Source organism: Balaenoptera ricei, chromosome 8 (assembly GCF_028023285.1).
Source record: "Balaenoptera ricei isolate mBalRic1 chromosome 8, mBalRic1.hap2, whole genome shotgun sequence".
NCBI lineage: Eukaryota > Metazoa > Chordata > Mammalia > Artiodactyla > Balaenopteridae > Balaenoptera > Balaenoptera ricei.
This window is the reverse complement of record NC_082646.1, coordinates 11,217,738-11,240,116: the sequence shown is the minus strand read 5'-3', so window position 1 is coordinate 11,240,116 and position 22,379 is coordinate 11,217,738. Positions and strand designations below refer to the sequence as shown.

Below are 22,379 nucleotides of genomic sequence, written 5' to 3'. Positions count from 1 at the left end.
TTTGGTAATTGTCAAGTATGTAGATAGTTAAGCAAGATAATAGCAATTTTGGCTCCTAAACTGGTTCTGGGGGAATTTTCCAAAGAGGAACTCTAAAAATGTTCTGACTATGCCTAGTGAAGACACTGTGGGGCTAAGTGTTTGGCCCTCGAAAGGAACATCTTTGGAGATGAAGGCTGTCAGCTGTCCACTCTTCACATTGCCCACCTTGCCCGCAAAAGACTGTGGCATCCTGGGTGAGGGGTCTCTAGCTGTGTTGTGGTGGAACTCTGCTGAATCCTCCTTCCGTGCTCTCCCGGGTTCTCTGTAACCAGCACCCCCATTTTCTGTACTGTGGCTTTGGACCTGCCCACACGCTCCTGCCCTGCCTAACTCTTGGGGTCGGTGACTTGGCCGCCTAGGTTGGGGTTTGTCCCTGGCCCTGCCTCTCAGGCTGCAGATTCATTCCAGTCTGTTGAGACCAATCTCCTGAATTACTGCATCTCCCTTTGGGCACTGTACTCTCGCCTCTTGCTTCTTTGGGTGGGAACATTTGCCCTGCATGTGAAAATGTCAGTTGTGTTATTTTACAGACACGACCCATGTGAAAATACTCCTGTCGTTGAGTATTTTTCAAATATTCTATTATTGTTCCATTTCTTGGAACATCAAACAGTACAGCATCCTTTGAATACAAAGAACATGTTCCAGAACCCCAGATGGGGTTGTTTTCGTTCCTGGCAGCTCAGCATTCCCTCCTGCAGCCCACGGCAGGTGTATTTGAGATAAGGGGACAGTGTCTGCCCACGGAACAGATGAGGGGGAGCTGGTTTCTGGCATTTCTGCTCCAGTCAGCAGGTTATTCACTATGATAATCCAGCCTATAGGTTGATGGAGTCACTTGCAAACCCCTTCTGAATGTTTCGTCATACAAATCTCCCCCTGTGGATGTGTGTATTTTATCTACTTGGTAATGCCTTGTGCTCTTGGATCCTTAGCATGAAAGCAATACTGTTGCTGTACCATGGGGGTTTTTATTTTTATCTGTAATGCCAGTTAAACACCGATGAGGTGCCAACACATCCAGGGCTTCTGAGTGTGTCATCACCCATCTGAGTACTGATTGTCATTAATGAACCCTGTTTCCCAACCAGCAGACCAGCAGAGGCGTGGCAGAGCTCAGATCTTGGCTGGCTGGAAACCGATTACTTGGATTTGATTCTGGTGGGGTTCTCTGTCCATGAGATGGCACAGCTGAAGAATCTTTATCAGTTGAGTTTTATCCAAGCATTTATGTTTATTTTTCCCAGTTTTGGTCATGAGTAGTCACAGGCAAAAGGAAAAAATACATTTCTTAGTTTACGTGGCTTTCACGTTGCTTTATAGTTGCATCATATTTTCAGTTGTTAGGAAGTGGTTATGGGTCCTCTCTCTCCTTCCCAGAAAGACGTGGAGGGTAGAAAACACCTTTTCCATCGCTGCGCGTCCACAGAGGTCCTCTCTTGAGGGTGCAGTCGAGGATTGTATGGACTCCAGCTGGCTCTCTCTTTGGAAAGCTGAACCAGAGAAAAGATTGGAAACAGTGGGCTAGATCAACAGGAACTGGTCCTTACGTGGGTTCATTGCATGTGGCTTTATTGCCTAATGGGTCTCTGGTTGGTTCCTCATTGAGCTCAGCAGCGGTGCCCTGGCTCAAAGGAATTGAGAAGGGCAGGCCCAGATTTTTGTCTGAGCCCTGTCGTTTCTCAGGTGTATGTTCTAATTAAGGGCTTTTGGGTCACAAGGTATAGTAAACTCACTCAAGCTAACTCAAGTAAAAAGTGCTGTGGAAAGAATGAAGGGGGATAGGAAGGAACCCAATATAGGAGGTGCAGGTGCACCAGTGGGGACTGGGGCTGGGCCTGGCAAAGCCGTCCTCCCTCCCCCTCCCTCTTCCCTCGTCCTGGTGTCATCCTTTCTTCTCTCCATAAGTCGGCTTCATCCTGCTGACGCTGCAGACTGATCTTACCTGCACGGCTCTGACTTGTACAGGTTTTGGCTTGCCCTGCAGCACCTGTGACACCCATGGGGCATGACTCTCCTCCCGGATCCAGCTCCCCACCTACCCTGTGGTGTCTCAGCATCCCGATTTCAGATTCCCAGGAGGACCCGTGGGTGCCTGGCTTGGTTCCGGGGCCATCTGATCCAGCCGGGGCCCGGCTCACACTCGCCACTTCTTTCTCTTCCTGAGCTTCATGTTGCTGGGTCTGTAAAAGGAGGAGGTCGCCCTGGGTCTCAGGCCTGCATTTGGTGCACCCTGGTGTTTACTAACCTGGCCACCGCCATCTGTCTCCTTTCCAGGAAGCACCACCTGTGCGTCCAGGCCGTGCAGCCTGCTGTGTCTGCCCAAGGCCAACAACACTAGGAGCTGCAGGTGTCCAGAGGGTGTGTCCGGCAGCATCCTCCCGTCCGGGGACCTGATGTGTGAGTGTCCTCACGGCTATCAGCTGAAGAACCACACGTGTGTCAAAGAAGGTGCGTCCCTTTCCTTTTCCTACCATCCCCCTTCCCTTCTGTCCCCGCTCCGGGTGTCCTCGATGCACTCATGTTTGGGGTTATTAAAAATGCCCAAGGTAGAAATTAAACCCCCCTAGATACAGACATCCTGGTTCAGGTTCCAAGGCCTGTGATCCCTCAGTCCTCATCCAGAACAGGCCCATGCTGTTCTTTTAAAAATAAGAGTTGCTTTTAGGATTAATGTCAGGAGATGCAGGCTTTCCTCTGAGTGCCCCTTTCTTTTTTTTTTTCCACCTCTTCCTCTTCTCATCCATGCCCCACATCTATCTTCTCCAGCTTCCGTAAGTCGGACCACCTGACTTGGGCAAGGGTCTGGTCGGACTCCTTCAGAGTTCACCACGTCTCATCCAGCAGCTTCCCGCCCCCCTGCCCCCCGCCCCCTGCCAGCCTGGAAACGTCTGAACTTTCCAGCCAATAGTGCAGAGGACTTCGAGTCTTTCCTCCCAAGCCCTGGCCAAGTGGCTGCAGCGGCCTCATCTCACTCCCCCTTTCAACACGGATTCTAACATTTTCCCCCTGAAAACCTGCTAAATCTTTCTTTCCTGTCTAGTTTTTCCGTTTACCCAAAGTGGCCTTCTGGGCTCTCTTAAGCAATACAAACGGAAAGAAAATGAACCTTTTCTTCTAAGACACAGGGGACTCTCTTTCAGGCTCTCGACATCATCTTAAAGTTGTTTGGAAAGAAATGGAGTGGACACTGAATTCCAGCAGGGGAAGAAGAGGGCCTCTCTATATCCCTGTCAGAATGCCTTTAGTTATCCAAACAGGAGGCCAGTCATCACGTGTTCTCGACCCAGTCGACCAAACAGTGCCTTTTTTTCAGTGTGAGGAATTGTAACTGCTTGCTTTGAAGAAGTCATGGGGTAGAAAACAAATCCTCAAGAATATGTAAAGCAAATCTCCATAACCCTCCTGGTTAATAAATGGAATATATGTGAATATGTATGACCATAGTATGTATAAACTATATAGATACACTGAATATATGTTTGGATCTTTGTACACAGTCCCTTAAGGAGTTCCTTGTGAAATTAGTATTTTATAACATTGATACTAGACCCACCTGGCACCATCACTCTCCTTTTTCATCGTCGTAACCCCCTCTGACGCTCCTAGCTGCCTCTTCTCCAATTTTAATTAAAAGAGGAGAGAAGGAGGCCTCCTTGGGTGCTTGCTTCCCGGCGGGCACGTGTGTGCGGCATCTCCCTTCCCCTTTGCCGTCTAAGGCATGTTATTTGAGTGAGACAAATGGACACTCAAAAGAGAAAGCCTTGTGGTCCAGCAGGAAGAATGATATTGGTTTCGTTTCCTCCTCTGTCTCCCCCGATGGCCAGAGAACACCTGTCTCCGCAACCAGTATCGGTGCAGCAATGGGAACTGTATCAACAGCATCTGGTGGTGTGATTTTGACAACGACTGCGGGGACATGAGCGACGAGAGGAACTGCCGTGAGTCTCCGCTTGGCCGAGTTTTCGGGATGATAGGCATTTCCCATTACTCGGAAGGCTGGTCCGCGCCTCCTGGGTGGGGCCTGCAGTCTGGGGCCCCCATGATCAGTGATGCCCATTGAAGCGGCTGGAGAAAACACATTTCCATATTAGATATTTATTATTAATTAAAGCAAACCCACTTAAGTAAGCTAGCTACTCATTGCAAGAGATTTACAAATAAGCGTCGCATGGTTGGAACTGAGCTGATTTGGGAGTCGGGCAGTCTGGGCTCTGACTGTGGCTCTTCCACTGTGAATAGAGCTGGCGACCTGGGGCAGGTGACCAGGTGATAGTCCTTGATTTATAAATTTATTGTTTAGCCTTGTCGGAGATGGGAAACAGGCTTTACCTTGTTACCTCCAATCAGTTGGTGCCGGCTACCTGCCAGGCTCAGGAGAGGTTGTTCTAATTGGTGATGCCAGCTTTGGCCTGGGTTGTGGGAACATTGGTATGTGTGCACGTAGATGTCATCTTTGGACTATGTAATCTCTAAGGTCCAACCACGAAAGTATGTGATTCTGTTTAGCAGGGTTTAAGGACAAACAAATAACTACTTATAATGGATAATCTATTTACCGCGAAGTTGGCCATCTTTCTTCAGTTAATTTTTAATGGCTTCGACATCGTCTCCTAAGGAGGGGTCAGTCAGTAATGTGTTCACCCGTTCACTCAACACGTGTTTATTGAGGACCATGTGTTCCAGGCTGTGTGATAGGCCTGGGGATAAACTGGTGATCAAAGTGGACACAGAGTTTACAGTCTGAAGGGAGGGTCAGAGAAGTAACCAGCCAGGTACATTCGAGCCACGAGCGCTGTGATGGGGCAGCGCCATGAGCTTCAGGAAGGGTGCCCCCATCAGACTTGGGGAGGTCCTTAGGAAGGGGGGGCAGAGGTGAACCAAGCAGAGGTAGAGGGAGGAAAGTTCCGGGCAAGGGAGCAGCATGGACGAAAGCCCTTAGGCCAGTGTGTGCTGCATGAGCAGGGAAGCAGCGTGGGTTATTGAGAATCTGCATGGGAGCCATGGGGTAAGGGGACGGTGGACTGGTGCGGGGGCCCAGAGTAGCAAGGACCTTTGGACTTTATCAGAAGAACAGTTTGGAACCGTTGAAATGACAGGATAAGATTTTGCCTTTGGAAAGATAAAGGCGTGGGCAGAATGAATGAGGTGGGAGAAAGGCCAGAGCAGGGAAGCCAGAGACCAGTCTGAAGGCTTCTCTTCTTTCAAATATTTTGCCTTTGGAAATCCAGAAGCTCATTTATCATTTTGTGCTATAAGGACAGATTAATGGGTGTGTCCCGTCTCTGTGTACCCACCTTGCCTCTGGCGAAGATATTTTGCCAGCCATCTGTAGAGCACGTGCAGGTTCCTATGCCCCTCCTCCCAGAAAGCAACTTCAGAAACAGTCAACTCGTTAACTCATCTGGGCCCTGCATAGGAGGTTATTACCTGACCTTAATCATTTTTCCTCCGTTTCCTTGGTGGCTGCCTTTCACACGGAGGGAGGGGAGCTTACCAACAGCAGATTTGGGAGAGCACTAGCCTCTCCATGTGTTTTTCTTTTCTGCAAAAGGGACACTGATCAAACCTCCTGTACCTACCAGGGTCTCAGGAAGGTGTGATATTTGTGAGGGAATAGCCAAAGCTCCTTACACACATTAATTGATATTAACATCATCGGAGCAGATTCTGCAAAGGAGTTTGTTACGGAAGAGGGTGGGCGAGCAGACACTTCTTAGAATTAACACGTTGCAAGAAAACTGCCCAGACGTAATGAGGCGTAGCTGAAGCAGAGAGCTGTAAACTAGATGACCTCGTGTCCAGTAGCTTGGGATTCCTCCTTGGGTTCCTGGGCTTTGGTTTCTACTAGATGGACGAGCTGGGGTCTCATATTGGTTCAGTGTTTTGCGAGGAAGACCTCCCTCCATCTCCTTCCCCACACCCCCTGAGCTGTGGCCTCACAGGTTTCCATGCAGAGTTTAAGCTTCTCCTCTCAGTGAAGTATGCAGCTGGCTCTGCGCTCCTCCTGGTTTGGTGCAAATGTCAGCCGGGATTAACCCTCCCGAGCCCCTGAGACTTGCTTTCTGCTCTGCTTTCTTGCAATTCCCCGCGGCTCGGGTCCTGGACTAGTCAGATGTGGCAGAGGTGAGGAGGTGAGGGGTGCAGGGTATAAAACGTGGAGCCTGGGAGCCAGGAGGGTGGTACTTACCTGAGCCTTCCTGAGGGTCTCCCTTATCAAGGAGGAGGGGGCAGGCACCCTGTTTCTGGGCACGGCCGCAGGAGGGGGCAGGCCGTGGCTGGGCAATGCTGTCTGGAAGTTAAACGAGGCATCCCGTCAGCTGCCAGGGAAGAGGAGAGGCGTGGCAACAAGGGCAGACGTGGGAGGGATGCTGTCGGCAGATCCCCCTTCCTCTTCAGCAGACTCCTGCCCTGGGTGGCTGTCAGCCGCTGGGGGTTTTGACGTGAATCGCCTGCAGTCTTGTCATTTCTGCATCCATCCCCTGCCTCCCACCATGAATTCAATTACGGAGAAGAAACGGAGCCGCAAATCAAAGCGGCCGGGCACGTCTGACTGCAGGGTTGCCGCCCACCTCTTACTTCCTGGTGCTCCCCACCCTCATCCCAGGATTCTGTTCTATCACGCCATTCCTTGTGGATTGGCTGCTCTAGGAGCAGCCTTCTTTCCCAAAGCCTTTTCTGGAAGGTTCTAGGGCTTATGCTTAAACCCAGATAATTTCTGTTTAGAAGGGGGAGAAAACTCGAATTATGTTCACATTCTGAGGCAGAAGGGCGAGAGGAAGGATGGGAGGAGAAGTGACATTTGTTTAGAGCCCATTATATTCACATCCTAAGGATGGGTGCTGGTCCCAAACTTGTTTTCTTATTGACCTTCATAATAATGCCAGGAGGGTAGGTATTATCTCCATTTTACAGTAGCGGGAACGGAAGCCCAGGGGGGTTGGGTGAAGTAAGTTGTGGCTGGTGGAATTAAGACCCCTGTCAGGTCTTTGTGTCTGTCATCACAAGCGCTTGCCCACGTTACCTTATCTTCCTTTTGCTGTGGAGAAAACTGAGGCTCAGGAAGGTTAAAATTAATTGCTAGAGGAAGAGGCAGAGCCAGGATTTGAAACCCTGTCTCGCCTGACTGCAGGGCCCCGGTTCCTGCTGCAGAATTTTACCTCACCCTCCCTCTGTCATCTGTATGGTGAGGACCCAGCTTCGTGTGTAAAACTGGGCCTCCTAATGGTAGTTTCCCAGATGAAGGTATTTCTGCCATTTATTTAGGAAGACACCGTCGCTTCTGAGGGGATCTTAGGAGGTTATCTAGTGGAGCGGTCCCCAACCTTTTTGCACCAAGGACCGGTTTCGTGGAAGACAATTTTTCCACGGACAGGGTCGGGGGGCTGGTTTCGGGGTGATTCAAGCGCGTTGATTATGGTCTCTGTGCAGTCAAACCTGATTTATTATGGTCTCTGTGCAGTCAAACCTCTCTGCTAATGATAATCTGTATTTGCAGCTGCTCCCCAGCGCTAACCTCACTGCCTCAGCTCCACCTCAGATCGTCAGGCATTAGGTTCTCATAAGGAACGCGCAACCTAGATCCCTCTCGTGCCTAGTTCACAGTAGGGTTCGCGCTCCTATGAGAATCTAATGCCACCGCTGATCTGACAGGAGGCGGAGCTCGGGCGGTAATGTGAGCGATGGGGAGCGGCTGTAAATACAGATGAAGCTTCACTTGCTTACCCACTGCTCACCTCCTGCTGTGTGGCCCGGTTCCTAACAGGCCACGGACCGGTACCAGGGACCCCTGATGTAACGCATCATGCTGTCTCCCAGCTCAATGACGGTTTCTCACTCTTCCCAGCCCTGTTCGGATCTGGAAGCCGTCCATGGAAAGATAGGCCCTTATATCCCTTGGTTGTAAATTTCAGGTTCTCACGCAGTTTATTTTTCCTGTAAGTCTAGGTTTCAATTCTGTTGTTGAAATTCATATTACAATTAAAATCTGCTTCCTTCTCTTTTTCAGTTGGCTTTCCAGTGGGATGTTTGTATTTGGGGGGAGTTGACTGGACCTAATGAGCATGTTGTCTCTCTTTCCCATCCCAGCTACTACCATCTGTGATCTGGACACCCAGTTCCGCTGCCAGGAGTCTGGGACCTGTATCCCACTCTCCTACAAATGTGACCTTGAGGATGACTGTGGCGACAATAGCGATGAAAGTCACTGTGGTAAGGGGACGTGATGTCCAGGACTCCTCTTCCAGAGGGGGCAGCACCCTGGCTCATGGGACGGGTTGGAAATGGAGGATTTCTGAAAGCCATTGTGGGATTTATGACATCAGCTGCATGGCCACCTCCTCCATTCACATGGTAGGACTGATTCATTGATAAAGTGATGGACCCTGCTTCCTTGCAGAGATGCTGTTCGCATGAGTGTGAGAATTAGGAAGATTTCTAAATGAATTCAGGCAGTTATTAACAGCTATACAGCCTTAGCCCACGCACGCCTCTGGGCAGCTGTGACGTTAGCGTCCTGAAGACTCAGAGCTATACCTTTGTGAACTGTTTTTTTGTTTTTTTTTTAACTGATCTAATTTAGTAAACCCTGTTAGAAGTCAGTGGATGGTACAAACGTTGTTTGAGCATCTGTTTTCTGAATGGAAATTTTTATTTAGGGAAATAGTGTGCTGGAATTGAAGGAGTGGTGGGAATTCTCTAGTTCAGTCCTTTTGATTTCCAGATGAAACACCTGAGGTCCATAGAGGTCAGGGGGCTTATTCAAGGTGACACAGTTAGTTTGTGTCAGAAAAGGGAACTGGGACCGTGTTTCCCACGCCCTTCTTCTTGCGTAATCCTCCCCTGTCAGTTTCATGAGCCCTGTCTTCGTTGATGGGCTCTGGGTACCAAACCCGTAGCTGCTGACTGTCACGGGAGGGAACGATACACAGAGTGCCCCGGCCTGGAGGGGAGTGCGTGTGGGGGCCTGATGCTGACCCCACCGCTGCGAGGGGTCGGTGAGGCCCCGTGGGCTCCCTGCCTGTACACGGCGGCAGGTCCAGTCCAGCTGTGCGTGTGCTTCCGGACGGGGCCTGCATCATCACAAGCGGGGGGTTTGACTCACTGGGACTCAAATAAGGAGCATGGGGGAAATGCTCCTAGCCTGGATCTCAGAGCACTTTTCTGGGGGGGGAGTGGTTACATAATTTTCCTTCATCTTTGTAAAAATACAAAGTTCCAGGAAACGGTCCTTGGGATTTGCACTGTTTTCCCTTCATTCCTCCCACGTCCCCCTCTGCACTCAGAGGGTTAACGTGTGCAGCCAGTTTTGCTCTCGTCGGGAGGAATCGCCACGTGGTTATCTGTTTCTAATGTGTCCTCTCACCCACTCACTGGACACATGTTGGACCATTAAATGGTGTCCGTCCCTCAGATTCTCTGTTCATGGTCCATTCACGCTGGTGCGCCTGAGTCCACCTCAAGGTCTCAGGTGGTCCCTACCTCAGATCCAGGTCCTCTTCGTGAGTCTCCAGACTGTTTCCTCATGAATATCTGCTTCCCAGTTCACCATCAACCTCTCTCACTGAGGCAGCCATCCCCGGGCCCCCGGGCTTGGCTACTCCTGTTTTCCTAGAATCTTTCCAATTCCATGTGAAAATTCTGTTTTGTTAGTATCCCCAGGGCCTACAAAAGATGGTGTCAGTGTAGTTGCCTCTCCTGTCCTGGTCAGACTGCCCTGGTTCATTTGTCTCCGGCCCCCACCCTTCTTGAGACAGCCCCACTGGCCAGCATCCCAGGAGCTCTGCCCACAGGAAGTCACCAGCTTTTCTGTTTCGGGAGCTCAGCACTGATCTCTCTTTCCCTGAGCTGAGCATCTCACATTGATCAGCACACTCGACATTCTCATTACTCCTGTTCTGAAACCGCGGGCTCTGTCTCTGGAAGTCTTCTGTCTCTGGAAGTGTTCTGTCTCTGGAAGTGTTCTGTCTCTGGAAGTCTTCTGTCGTCTCTGGAAGTCTTCTGTCGTCTCTGGAAGTGTTCTGTCTCTGGAAGTGTTCTGTCTCTGGAAGTCTTCTGTCTCTGGAAGTCGTCTTCTGTCTCTGGAAGTCTTCTGTCTCTGGAAGTCTTCTGGCTCTGGAAGTCTTCTGGCTCTGGAAGTCTTCTGTCTCTGGAAGTCTTCTGTCTGTCTCTGGAAGTCTTCTGTCTCTGGAAGTCTTCTGGCTCTGGAAGTCTTCTGGCTCTGGAAGTCTTCTGTCTCTGGAAGTCGTCTTCTGTCTCTGGAAGTCTTCTGGCTCTGGAAGTCTTCTGTCTCTGGAAGTCTTCTGTCTCTGGAAGTCGTCTTCTGTCTCTGGAAGTCTTCTGTCTCTGGAAGTCTTCTGTCTCTGGATGTCTTCTGTCTCTGGAAGTCTTCTGTCTCTGGAAGTCTTCTGGCTCTGGAAGTCTTCTGGCTCTGGAAGTCTTCTGGCTCTGGATGTCTTCTGTCTCTGGAAGTCTTCTGTCTCTGGAAGTCTTCTGTCTCTGGCAGTCTTCTGTCTCTGGAAGTCTTCTGTCTGTCTCTGGAAGTCTTCTGTCTCTGGAAGTCTTCTGTCTGTCTCTGGAAGTCTTCTGTCTCTGGAAGTCGTCTTCTGTCTCTGGAAGTCTTCTGTCTCTGGAAGTCTTCTGGCTCTGGAAGTCTTCTGGCTCTGGAAGTCTTCTGTCTCTGGAAGTCTTCTGTCTGTCTCTGGAAGTCTTCTGTCTCTGGAAGTCTTCTGGCTCTGGAAGTCTTCTGGCTCTGGAAGTCTTCTGTCTCTGGAAGTCGTCTTCTGTCTCTGGAAGTCTTCTGGCTCTGGAAGTCTTCTGTCTCTGGAAGTCTTCTGTCTCTGGAAGTCTTCTGGCTCTGGTAGTCTTCTGTCTCTGGAAGTCTTCTGTCTCTGGAAGTCTTCTGGCTCTGGAAGTCTTCTGGCTCTGGAAGTCTTCTGTCTGTTTCTTGAAAATTTGGCTTTCTGGGCAGCCAGAGCATTGCTTCCCAACCTTCTTCCCAACATAGGAAGCATAGAAAATGATATTTGTAAAGTGCACCAAGATAAATGGCCAAGGCTGCTGTTGCCTAGAGGCAACTGGTGGCCAGCGTGTGAGGTGTCAGGATCTCAGCACACCTGTGCCCCATCTGTAGCGCACTCCAGTCGTCCCTGGGTATCCACAGGGGATCAGTTCCAGGACCCACCGTGGGTTCCAGAATCCACAGATGCTCAAGTCCCATTGTCGGCCCTCCATATCCACGGATTCCGCATCCACGGATTCAACCAACCATGGATCGTAAACATAGTACATAATGCACAGTTGGCTGAATCTGTGGATGCAAAACCTGAATATCCAGAGGGCCAACTGTACTTGGGCACCATCCTCGAGGACTTCCCATCCCTGGTTAAAGTCTTCACGCGTGCATCCTGGATCATCAGCGGTAATAGGGATATTGGGTGCATCTCTAACCCTTAGGAGCTTTGACCTCAGAGACAGAATTCCAGGCAAGCTTTTGTGCTCAGATCCTTGTCTGTGGTCTCACCTGCAGAAATGCACCAGTGCCGGATTGACGAATACAGCTGCAGCTCTGGCATGTGCATCCGCTCCTCCTGGGTGTGTGACGGGGACAACGATTGCAGAGACTGGTCTGACGAAGCCAACTGTACTGGTCAGTGTTCCCTGGACTCCCTGAGCGGCACTTACCTGCTCGTGTGCTGGGTAGCACTGCAGCCCTGCGTGATCGCAGAATCTAGGCTCTAAGAAATGGACCTTAGAGACCAACGAGATCAGTGCTTCTCAGAGAGCTGGTCTGCGATAAGCTTGTGCCGAAAATTTAACCAACTCTCTGCCTCCTTCATTGAGAAGGTCTTGCCATGAAAACATGTTCAGCCGGACAGTCTCCTGAGTGATAGAGTTGATTTACATTTTGGCTCAAGCTTATTTCCTTAGGACCAGTAATAGAGTTTACAGACTGACCCCTGGTCTGGGGACCATACACTGAGTAGCATTGAACTATCTCATGTTTTGGAATGCAGCATCAAGGGGTTCCCTAAACAGTGAAAGCTTAAATTGTGCTTGCACCTGTTTTGGGTAAGATTTTATTGAAAATAAATTTGGGAACAACATTATAGTATGAGAGGAAGGCTGGGTGGTGTAAGGTAGAAGTAATGTTGTAATTCTCCTGTTGGGTGTTAAGTTCACTCTCATTCACTCCACTGTTTTTTGTGAATGAACGAATGAACGAGGGCCGTATACATCATGGTGGACTCGGGGAGAGCAAGGAGTTGGGGAAGTTGTGGAGGCAGGAAAACAAAGCCCACTTCTGATGAGTAAATTTTCTCTGCAGCCTCCTCTAGAAATTGTCATTCAGTTCTACCCTAAATCGCTCCAGTGATGGAGGTAAAGATGTTTCCTTTAACCCTTTTGTGGCGAGGGCAGATCTGGTCATTCAGGCTTCATTTTGCCATCCACTGTTACTGGATCTTCACTCTCGCGAATTAAATCCCTTAAGTCCCGTGTCTTAATCTCCCTTTCCCCCACAGTACCCCAGCAGTTCTTACACACCGCCCAGCATCCGGGAGCTCAAAGCATGCCTCCTAATTTGTAAAAGCAAATAAAAAGTAGATCTGTTATCATGTCCCACACTTACATATCAGTGTGTTACGTATGCTTTGCTTTAGATTTGCTTTGTGAAGGGCAGAAATGATCTTTTACTCCTCTATATTCTCCCAGTGCCCAGTTCAGAGAACCTCTGTTGATTGGGTAATTGTACACAACTGTAACTCTCTATTCATTTTACTTTAGAGGTGACCTTACGTGGCTTTAAGGAGTAAACGGGGCTCCTCAAAGGCCAGGTACATCACACCGGCTGATCTGTGATGTTACCAGACTCCACTCCCTCGTAAACTCCCCTCCCCACCCCCGCCCCGTATCTTTTCTGGCACAGTCTCGGTGTCTGCGCCTCTGCTTCTGGAAGGACTGCAGGCGATTTCTTCTCTCCGGGTGCAAGCCTGGCCTGCAGAAGGAGGAATAACCAAGGTCCGCAAAGGAACTGCCATCAGCCCAGGAAGCATATGAGTGCTGTTCGGAAGCTTTGAGTTGGCCAGATAGTTGGTTAATAAATTAGAGGGGTGCACCTGGGCATTTACGTTTGTAAATTGCGGTATTGAACGAGACTGAACATCCTGTTAGCACGAGCACGTTAGTCAAACTTGTGTTTTAGGTGCATGTGTCGATCCTCCACAGAGAATGAACAGCTTCATTTCTGTGGGTGGGCTTGTCGCAGACTCCTCGTCTCATCTCTGGTTTTCTCTGGCAGGGCTACCTGGGGAAGTGTAGAGTGCTTGCACCACAACTGCAGCCTTGTTCCAATGGCTGTGCTTCCAAACCTTTTAAAGATGATTCTCCTTGTTCGTCATCTCAGAATAGTCAGGGGTCAGATGTCAGCTCATTTTGATGTGTGGCGGGTTGCTTCATTTCCTGGCCTAGTAAATTAAGTCACCTGCAGAGCCAAAGAAAATGGGTCGACTGACTTCCTGTGGGCCTCAGCTCTCATGCATGGTCTGTGCCGGGCATTTTCTTGGCTCTTCCCCTCCCCCTGTTTTGCTTTCCATGGAATTGAGTTTCCTTTATCCCTCACCCCCCCCCCCCCGCCCCACCCCCCGCATTGATTTTGAATGTAAACGTTTCATTTCTGTTCTTTTAGCTGTTGCCCTAGACATCTTATGCATATTCCTAATATCTTTCCCCTCCCCTAGACCTGCTTTGATTCCAGTCTCTGACCACAGTTTCAATACTGACATACTTAGTATATATTTAGTATTTTAAAACACAAAATACTTTGTATTTTAGTTTTACACTTTAAAAATCCTAAAATTAGTCATCATTATTTTTTAGTAACCAAACTTATCTATAGGTACCTACCTGTCTACCACTTCTGCTTCTTGTACCTAATGCTTCCTTTCTGTGCACGTCCTTCAGTGTTTCTTATGGCAGTGTTTCTTAATCTGTGAGTAGTAAACTTCAAGTTTTTGTTTATAGGAACATGTCTTTATTTTGATCTCAAAGCTGAATTCTGACGGATCTGGGTTTCTAGATTTGTAGTAATTTTCCCTAAGTATTTTGATGGAATTATTCCCTTTCTTTCTGGCCTCTTTTGTATTGATTTAAATTCTCCTCTCAGATTATCTGTTCAAACAACAGTCTGACATTCTTTTCTCTCCAGTTGTCTCTAGGTTTTTTGCATTTTGTATCTTTGTTATTCAGTTTCACCTACCTAGGTGTGGGAGTATTTTTATTTATCCTATTTGTTTTCCTTCTAAAATCTGAGGATTTAATCTTTTTCATCAATTCTGGGAAATTACAGCCACTATCTTTTCAGCTATATCTATTTGCTACTTTGTCTACTCTTGTCTTCAGCAGCAACTATCAGCCATTTGCTGGACTGTCTCATTCTGGTGTTCATGCCTCTGGTTTTCATATTTGCTGTCTCCTTATGACTCTGTGCTAGACTCTGAGTTACTTCCTCAGATTTCTCTTCCAGTTCAACAATTCTCTTTTCAGCTGGATCTAATCTGCTGTTTCACACACCCACTGAGCTGTTTTTATTTCCATGGCTATGTTTTTTATAACTAGAATTTCAATTTGGTTCTTTTTTTATATATATAATTTTTGGTGTACTATATGTGTGCTTTAAATTTATTTATTTATTTATTTATTTTTGGCTGCATTGGGTCTTCGTTGCTGCACGTGGGCTTTCTCTAGTTGCAGTGAGTGGGGGCTACTCTTTGTTGTAGTGCGCAGGCTTCTCATTGCAGTGGCTTCTCTTTGTTGTGGAGCATGGGCTCTAGGCACACGGGCTTCAGTAGTTATGGCACACGGGCTCAGTAGTTGTGGCTTGCGGGCTCTAGAGTGCAGGCTCAGTAGTTGTGGCATATGGGCTTAGTTGCTCCGGGGCATGTGAGATCTTCCCGGACCAGGGATCGAACCCATGTCCCCTGCATTGGCAGGTGGATTCTTAACCACTGCGCCACCAGGGAAGTCCCTCTATTTGATTCTTTTTCAAATTCTGCCTTTTATTTTTCAGTGTGCTTTTCTTTATGCTTTATGTTATTTTTTTACATTATTAATCATTCAAGTTGTGTTGATATTAGCATTTCTTTTTCCTCATTCATTCCTAATAGTCCAGTGCTTTATAATAAGGCAGTGCTTTTGTTGTCACAGTAACTAATTCATCTCTTCTGCCCCACTTTTATTTGGCTAATGCTTTTGATCAGGTGTCACAGAGGGTCTTCCTGAGTCAGGAGAGATCTGCCCAAGTCAGAGAATAGGTAGGAGGATAATGGCCTCTATTAGAAACCCTGGTATTCTAATTTCATGATCATTTGCCCCATTAGCCTTTCTATTCTTAGAGTCACAATGAATCCTGCTATGCAAAGGATTCTTCATCTTCCCCAAATTCTTTAGTCTGTATTAAAGTCCATCTCTTTCATCCTTGTAATTAAAAAATATTATCGATTGAGCGTGTATCATTCATCAGACACTCAATGTCAGAGAGCTAGTAAGTAACTCAGAAGACAGAAAAATTCAGAAAAAGGGAATATGTTAAGCATTCCAGCCCTACCTGGCCACTTGAATGAAATGGTGCAAATTAATTAGTCTTTCTTGGCTCAGCTTCTGTGATGGAATCTGGAGATCTCAAACATGCCTCCCAGAATTGTCATTTGGAAACTCCATTAACGCTCTGAAATTGTTTTCAACTGGAATTGAAATGCATAGGCTGAATAATAACAAGTACATCAGTATGGCAATGAGTTTAGGTGACAGTATCTTTTATGAAAGTGAGCAAGGCTTTGGTGAGGAACTTCTTAAAGGGCTGTCAGATTTGTAAAACCAATAAATCAGAAGTATTCCAGGCAATGGCTGTTACTGGGGCAAAGCTCATGTAACATGCATGATACACTTAACTCCTCTTATCAGAGATAAGTATATTTTAAAGAGATGTTTAATGGATTCTGATCGCCAAAGGCTGTAAAATATTGAAACTTCCTGTAGACTTATTTGCATGCTACCGGATATAGCCTTGGTCTTTGAGGAGATAAGACAACAGATGATGGACAACCATTTGTTGTAAAGTGGTTTGAAAAATCAGGTGCTTTGTATTTCAGCCTATTGCAAAAAAATAGCCTCAAAGGCAGTAGAAATTCTAGAGGGCATTGGAAGCCCGTTTTCCCAACCCTTGAGTCACTATTACCAACCATCTCGATTGAATAAATAACTATAGTGTGCACTCAACAACCCACTTTTGTTTGTTTTGCCTCCTTCTGTTACTAGAACGTCCTGTCCGCACAGTTAAACCAAGAGAGCCCGTCTGTCTTGGTTATATTATTTTATGCCAGTCGTAAACAAGGCCAGCCCTGGCTTTCAGCAACAAACAGACACAAACTGCTCTCTGTGTCAGAGGAGGAAAGGGAAATCTGATGCAGAAGGCGTTTAATTGTGTTGGTTGGGGTTGAGGCAGATACTATGCATTTGAAATAGTCTTTGACCGAGGTTTTGGGACGTTTTCTAAACGACTTCCAGGTGGCCTCAGCCCATGTATGCAGATGAACCTGTTAATTTATAACAGTGGCTCTGTTTCACTTGCCTTTTTTTTTTTTTTTCTTTTAATGACTGTAGAGAACACCACGTATTATTGGCTGGTAGATGTCTCTCTCAACTGTCCAGAAAGTTAGATAATTCTAGGTTTTGGGTACATCTTTTATTCTCTTCAGACCTGAGGTTTTCCACATTTGGAATTGGGTGGTTTATTTAGAATTATAAAATCATGGCGTTTCGGAACTTACAGGGGTCCTTAGGTATGAATCTAGATGATGAAATTGAGGCCTCCACACAGTGGGGACCAGCTTTAGGACCCAGTCCCCTGAGCACACACTGCCTGTCCTTATCCTGCAGAATCTGGATGAGTGAGAAGATAAAGTAGCCAGGTAGAGTGGAGAAAGCACAGGCTTTGGATTTGGACAGCCCTGGTGCTATGACTTCATTATCTTTGTGAATGTGGGCGAGCTTCTTAGTGTCCTAACCCTGTTTCTCATCTGTAAAAGGGGGAATCCTTCTTACCTCATAAGTTGTTGTGAAAGTGACTGATTTTTTAACATGTATATCTGTGCTTGTAACACTGATAAACTCAGAGCCTCAAGCTGTTGCCCATTCAGGAGGCTGCATTCCACCTTAAGGGCAGCCCCAGGTCATACCTGTGATCTAGTACAAGCCTCCTCTCCACTTGGCCCCTGATGGTGATGGGAGCACAGAGGTGAGGGACGTCTTGACCATTTCTCTCTTCTCTTTCGCTGGCAGCCATCTATCACACCTGTGAGGCCTCCAACTTCCAGTGTCACAACGGGCACTGCATCCCCCAGCGGTGGGCGTGTGACGGTGACATGGATTGCCAAGACGGTTCTGATGAAGATCCAGTCAACTGTGGTAAATGCAAATGCTTTGGCCCCCACCCAGAGCATTTCCCATGTCTGCTGTTCAGGAAAATAGACAACAGACAGGCCAGGAAATGGAATAGTGTCCCGCTGTGCCCGGGTACCCACTCTGACCACTAGTGAGCCCGCAATTTCTGTGTGGCACTGCCGTGCAATGTGTAGGCCTGGGTTATGTAGTCTTAATTCTTGGGCAAGCAGGTTGCCTCACTGCTTGTCCATAACAACTTTGAAGAAAAGAAATAGAAACCCACTAACCCACCCGGAGCGCTAAATGCAGTCACATTACCAGTGTTCTGCCAGAAATTAGCCAACAGTTCCTATATAAATGGCATATTTTATGGCTAAGAGGTCTCTGTTATGGCCTCTTGGGAAAATGGCTTACCACTCGTTAAGGCAGAGCTTTTTCAATATGATCTATTTAAAAAAGGATTCTGAGATAATCATTCGAAATTTACCACAAAATAGCTGCCATACAAACACAATACTTAAAATGCTTTTTCACACCAAATTTTTAAAAAATTTTGTTTTATATTGGAGTATAGCTGATTTACAATGTTGTGTTAGTTTCAGGTGTACAGCAAAGTGATTCAGTTACACGTACACATGTATCTATTCTTTTTCAGATTCTTTTCCCATATAGATTATTACAGGGTATTGAGTAGAGTTCCCTGTGCTATACAGTAGGTCCTTGTTGATTATTTTATATATAGTAGTGTGTACATGTTAATCCCAACCTCCTAATTTATCCCTCCCCCCAACCTTTCCCCTTTCACACCAAATAGTTTTAAAGCTCTCTCTCCTTATCCTCTTGCCGTGTGTGTGTGGGAAAGACTCCCTGTTTTGTCCTTATAGTCTCAATACTCTGCTCACACAATACTTCTGACACTTCTTGGCCACCAAATGTGTGTTTTCCATACCAAGCAATTCCCCGACACCAGCGTGTCCTACAATTTAACTCAATCCTGACACTGTCTTCCTCAAGACAGTGTCACATCCCACAGGGGAAGGGCTCAGTCCCACGAGACATTCCCCCACTTCAGATGCCAGTCACAAGTCCTATGTTGTCACATGTTCTTCTGATCAACCAGCTATACATCTGGGTTCCTACAACCTCTTCTTTGGGTTTGATAATTTGCTAGAATGGCTCAGAGCACTCAGTGAAACAACATTTTTCAGTTTATTATAAAAGGTTATGATAAAGGAGAGAGGTGAACAGCCAGATGGAAGAGAGCCCAGAGCCCAGGGCAAGGTATGGGGAAGGCCATGGGCCTTCCACGCCCTCTCCAAGCCCCACCACCCTCCAAGCACCTCCATGTGTTCAACAGCCTGGAAGCGGTCTGGACCGCCTACTTTTGGGATTTGGGGGTGGGGCTTCATCACTTAGGCATGATCCATCATGAACTCAGTCTCCAGATCTCTCCTCTTCCTGGAGTGGGGATGGGCTGGAAAGCTCCAAGCCTCTAATCATGGCGTGGCTTTTCTGATGACCAGCCTCCCCAGTCACCTCATTAGAACAAAAGACACTTCTGTCACCCAGGAAATCATAAGGGTTTTAGGAGCTTGATGCCAGTAACCAGGGGCAGAGACCAATATACATCTTTTCTGTTATTTCATACCATACATCCCTAATTTTCATGGGGTTGTAATCATTGTCTGCATGCTGTTCTATATATTCTGCTCCTTTCATGGAACAATATTAAACAAAGATGTTTCCATACATCTGTATTTTTCTGTGGTTAGCATTTTCATGGCAGATGCCTTTTCTCTTTGTATTGCTATAACGTAGTTTTACTTAGTCCCTCCCTGGTTGAGTAATTTCAGTTTCATACTGTCATGCATAGTAAAACTGTTTGTGTCCTTGGAAATGAAGGCTTCGTTTTCCTTTGAGGTACTTCCTGGGGTATGTCCCTCAATATGGAAGTGCTAGGTCAAAGGTTCTGATCGATTTCCATGGTTCTCATTAAGCGTTTCCAGATTTTATTTCCAAGTGATTATACTGAAAGGTTCTCCATCAGTAATATATGGTATGTTTCCCCAAGCCCCCCTTGATTTTATCTTTTGAGTTGTTTTCACTAATTTAGTGAGTGGGCATTTGTCTTGTACAATTTAAAATTTATACTTTTGAAAAACCTTTTTATGCTGAGTGACATTAACTATTTCCCCAACTCATGGTACTCCTTTACTGTTTCTGTTTGATGTCCTTTGAACAGTCTCCTAAGAATGATGACTTTTTACAGGATTAAAACACATTTTCTTGCCTTATCCCTGATCCTCCTGGGACCATTCCACCAAGAGTTGGGTTTGTAACTGACCTGCTGGAAGTGATTTTTAAGCCACACGTCTGGCGGTAGCTCTCTGTTCAGGAGAAGGGGTGACCTAGTGCTAAGAATTCTACGCTAAGTGCGAAACCTAAGATTCTTAACATTTCTGGGACAAACTTTCTCAAATAGGGCTTTGGTTTACAATTCCCAAAGAATTAAGATGGTGAGTAATTTAAGAGTGTCCTCCTTTTTTCCATCCACTTGAAGCTTTTCTTTTACTTTTCATAAAAAAAAAAAAAATTTTTTTTTGAGTAGGAAAGAAAAATCTGCTCAGTTCCCTCCCTTTGTTGTGTATCCTTTCAGAATCATCTGCTCAGTTCCCTCCCTTTGTTATGTATCCTTTCAGAATATTTTTGTGCATATATGCAGATTTAAATATACTACGTGTTCTTGTCCTGTTTTACACATGTGGTCTGCCACGTACCTTGGTTTTCCACATAACTGTATATCTAGGACTTGTTTTTACGTAGTGCTTCTTCATTCTCTTTGTAACGGGCTTTGTACAGTAATTTACACAGTCCCCTATTGATGGATACATAGGTGGTTTTCAATCTATTACAAACAGTGCTGCAATGAATAACCTTGTGCCTCTGTTATTTTTCACTCGTGTAGGTAGATTACTTTTCTTAAGTGCCATTGCTGGGTCACCGTATGTATACGTCTGTAATAGTGATAGCCCTCCGTAGGGTGGCACAAATTTATACCCGCCCCCTCCCCAGCCCCCCCGGCCAAACAACGATGTGAGTGCCTGCCTGTTTCCTTATTCTGCTGCTTCTTGAATCACATTCCAGAGAAGAAGTGCAACGGATTCCGCTGCCCGAATGGCACCTGCATCCCGTCCAGCAAACACTGCGATGGTCTGCACGACTGCTCGGATGGCTCAGACGAACAGCACTGTGGTGAGTCCTCACCCTGCCTGGGGGGCGCCTTGTGGCTGTGAGTGAAGGGCACACGTTGGACTAAGTGCTTTCATTTCCTCAGTACCTGCCTGCAGTTAGCTTGTAAATGCGGTGACCCCAGGTTCTCGACCAGGGCTCTGAGAGGGATGGAGTTGGGGAGGTGTGGTTTGGGGGAAGGAGAGCAGGGAGGGGGCCGTGGTGGGTGACTGTGGAATTAGGTCATGGTCCATGATCATCTTTGTTCAGCTGCAGTATGTCCTGTGAATGGACCAATGGTTTGGAATTGGACACTTACTTCTCCTACTTCATTGGTTTTCCTAGTTGCTGACTATCACTCGGGTAACAGTTTTAGGCCCAGTGACCCTTTTTATGCCCAGTTTTTTTGGACCTGGAAAGGTTGTCTGGAGTCAGTGGTGCCCATCCTGGGAAAGAGCAGGCTGGAGACCCAGGGACAAGCCAGCGTGGCAGTTCAGGTCTGAAGGCCGCCTTCTTGCCGTGTCTTCACGTGGCCTCCTCTGTGCCTGCATCTCGGGTGCCTCTTATATGGACACCACTCCTATTGATCCTTTTGATCAATTTATCAATTGATTTATCTCCCTTAACCTGGATTACCTCTGTAAAGTCCTGTCTCCAAATACAGTCACACTGGGGATTAGGGCTTCAACATAATATAAATTGGGGGCAGGGGAATTCCCTTGCGGTCCAGTGGTTAGGACTCCGTGCTTTCACTGCCGAGGGCTCAGGTTCGATCCCTGGTCGGGGAACTAGGAACCTGCAAGCTGCGCGGCATGGCCAAAAAAACAAAAAATCAATCAATAAATTGGGGGGGCACAATTCAGTCTGTAACATCGGTCCTTCATAGTAACAGTTTGCCAAGCCCCATATTGGAAAGTCAGTATTTTATTGATAGTGGTTAAGATCATGGGCTTTGACGTCAGGCAGCTCTGGGATTCAGGTTTGGCTCCACCCTCATCCGCTGTGCGCTCTTGGCAAAATACTTAGCACTGCCATCCCCTGTGCTTCATTTGGAAAACAGGAGAGTAAAACCTCTCATCGTATTGTCCTGGGAGTTTAACGATGTACTAAAGCTCAGGGTTTGCGCAAAGCAAGCTCTCGGTGACTGTGCCTGTCACTCCCGTCTCCCGAATGCGCGTCTGGCCAGGGTGCATCCACCCAGGGCCCACGAGGCCTCCAGCCCCGGGGGCTCACGGCCTCCTTCCCTTGCTGAACCCTTCCAGAGCCCCTCTGTACTCGCTTCATGGACTTCGTGTGTAAGAACCGCCAGCAGTGCCTCTTCCAGTCCATGGTGTGTGACGGCATCATCCAGTGCCGCGACGGCTCGGACGAGGATGCGGTGTTTGCGGGATGCTGTGAGTGGGGCGGGGGGAGGGGGGCCGCTCGCGGGCACTGGAGAGACTAAGGGGTGGTGGGCTGCCTGGGGACGTGCCTCCGTCTAGTTTACAAGGTCTCGATTGAGGGTCCAGTCTTGCCTTTTCTGAGAAAGCTCACCTTTGTTGCTTCGGAAACTTGCTTGTTAGTTGTACAGATAAACGGGAGGACAGAGGATGACCGAGACCTTGGCCCACACGTCAACTTCACCCACAGGCTTTCTCGTGCCCCCATCACTGAGTGGCCCCCTTGCCTCGCTG

The 22,379-nt window shown here is 47.4% G+C and overlaps 1 protein-coding gene across 3 annotated transcripts in view; it reads left to right on the top strand.

The window, feature by feature from the left end:
- SORL1 (sortilin related receptor 1) overlaps nucleotides 1-22,379 on the top strand; it is a 162,648-nt gene that overhangs the window by 98,500 nt on the left and 41,769 nt on the right. For 2 of the 3 annotated variants that reach the window (XM_059930176.1, XM_059930178.1), the window contains exons 22-28: nucleotides 2,320-2,493; nucleotides 3,870-3,983; nucleotides 8,131-8,253; nucleotides 11,570-11,689; nucleotides 17,377-17,502; nucleotides 20,623-20,730; nucleotides 21,969-22,100. In XM_059930176.1, the coding sequence (XP_059786159.1) occupies nucleotides 2,320-2,493; nucleotides 3,870-3,983; nucleotides 8,131-8,253; nucleotides 11,570-11,689; nucleotides 17,377-17,502; nucleotides 20,623-20,730; nucleotides 21,969-22,100 (897 nt within the window). The remainder of the gene's footprint in view (nucleotides 1-2,319; nucleotides 2,494-3,869; nucleotides 3,984-8,130; nucleotides 8,254-11,569; nucleotides 11,690-17,376; nucleotides 17,503-20,622; nucleotides 20,731-21,968; nucleotides 22,101-22,379) is intronic. The other variant, XM_059930177.1, reaches the window with a different exon arrangement.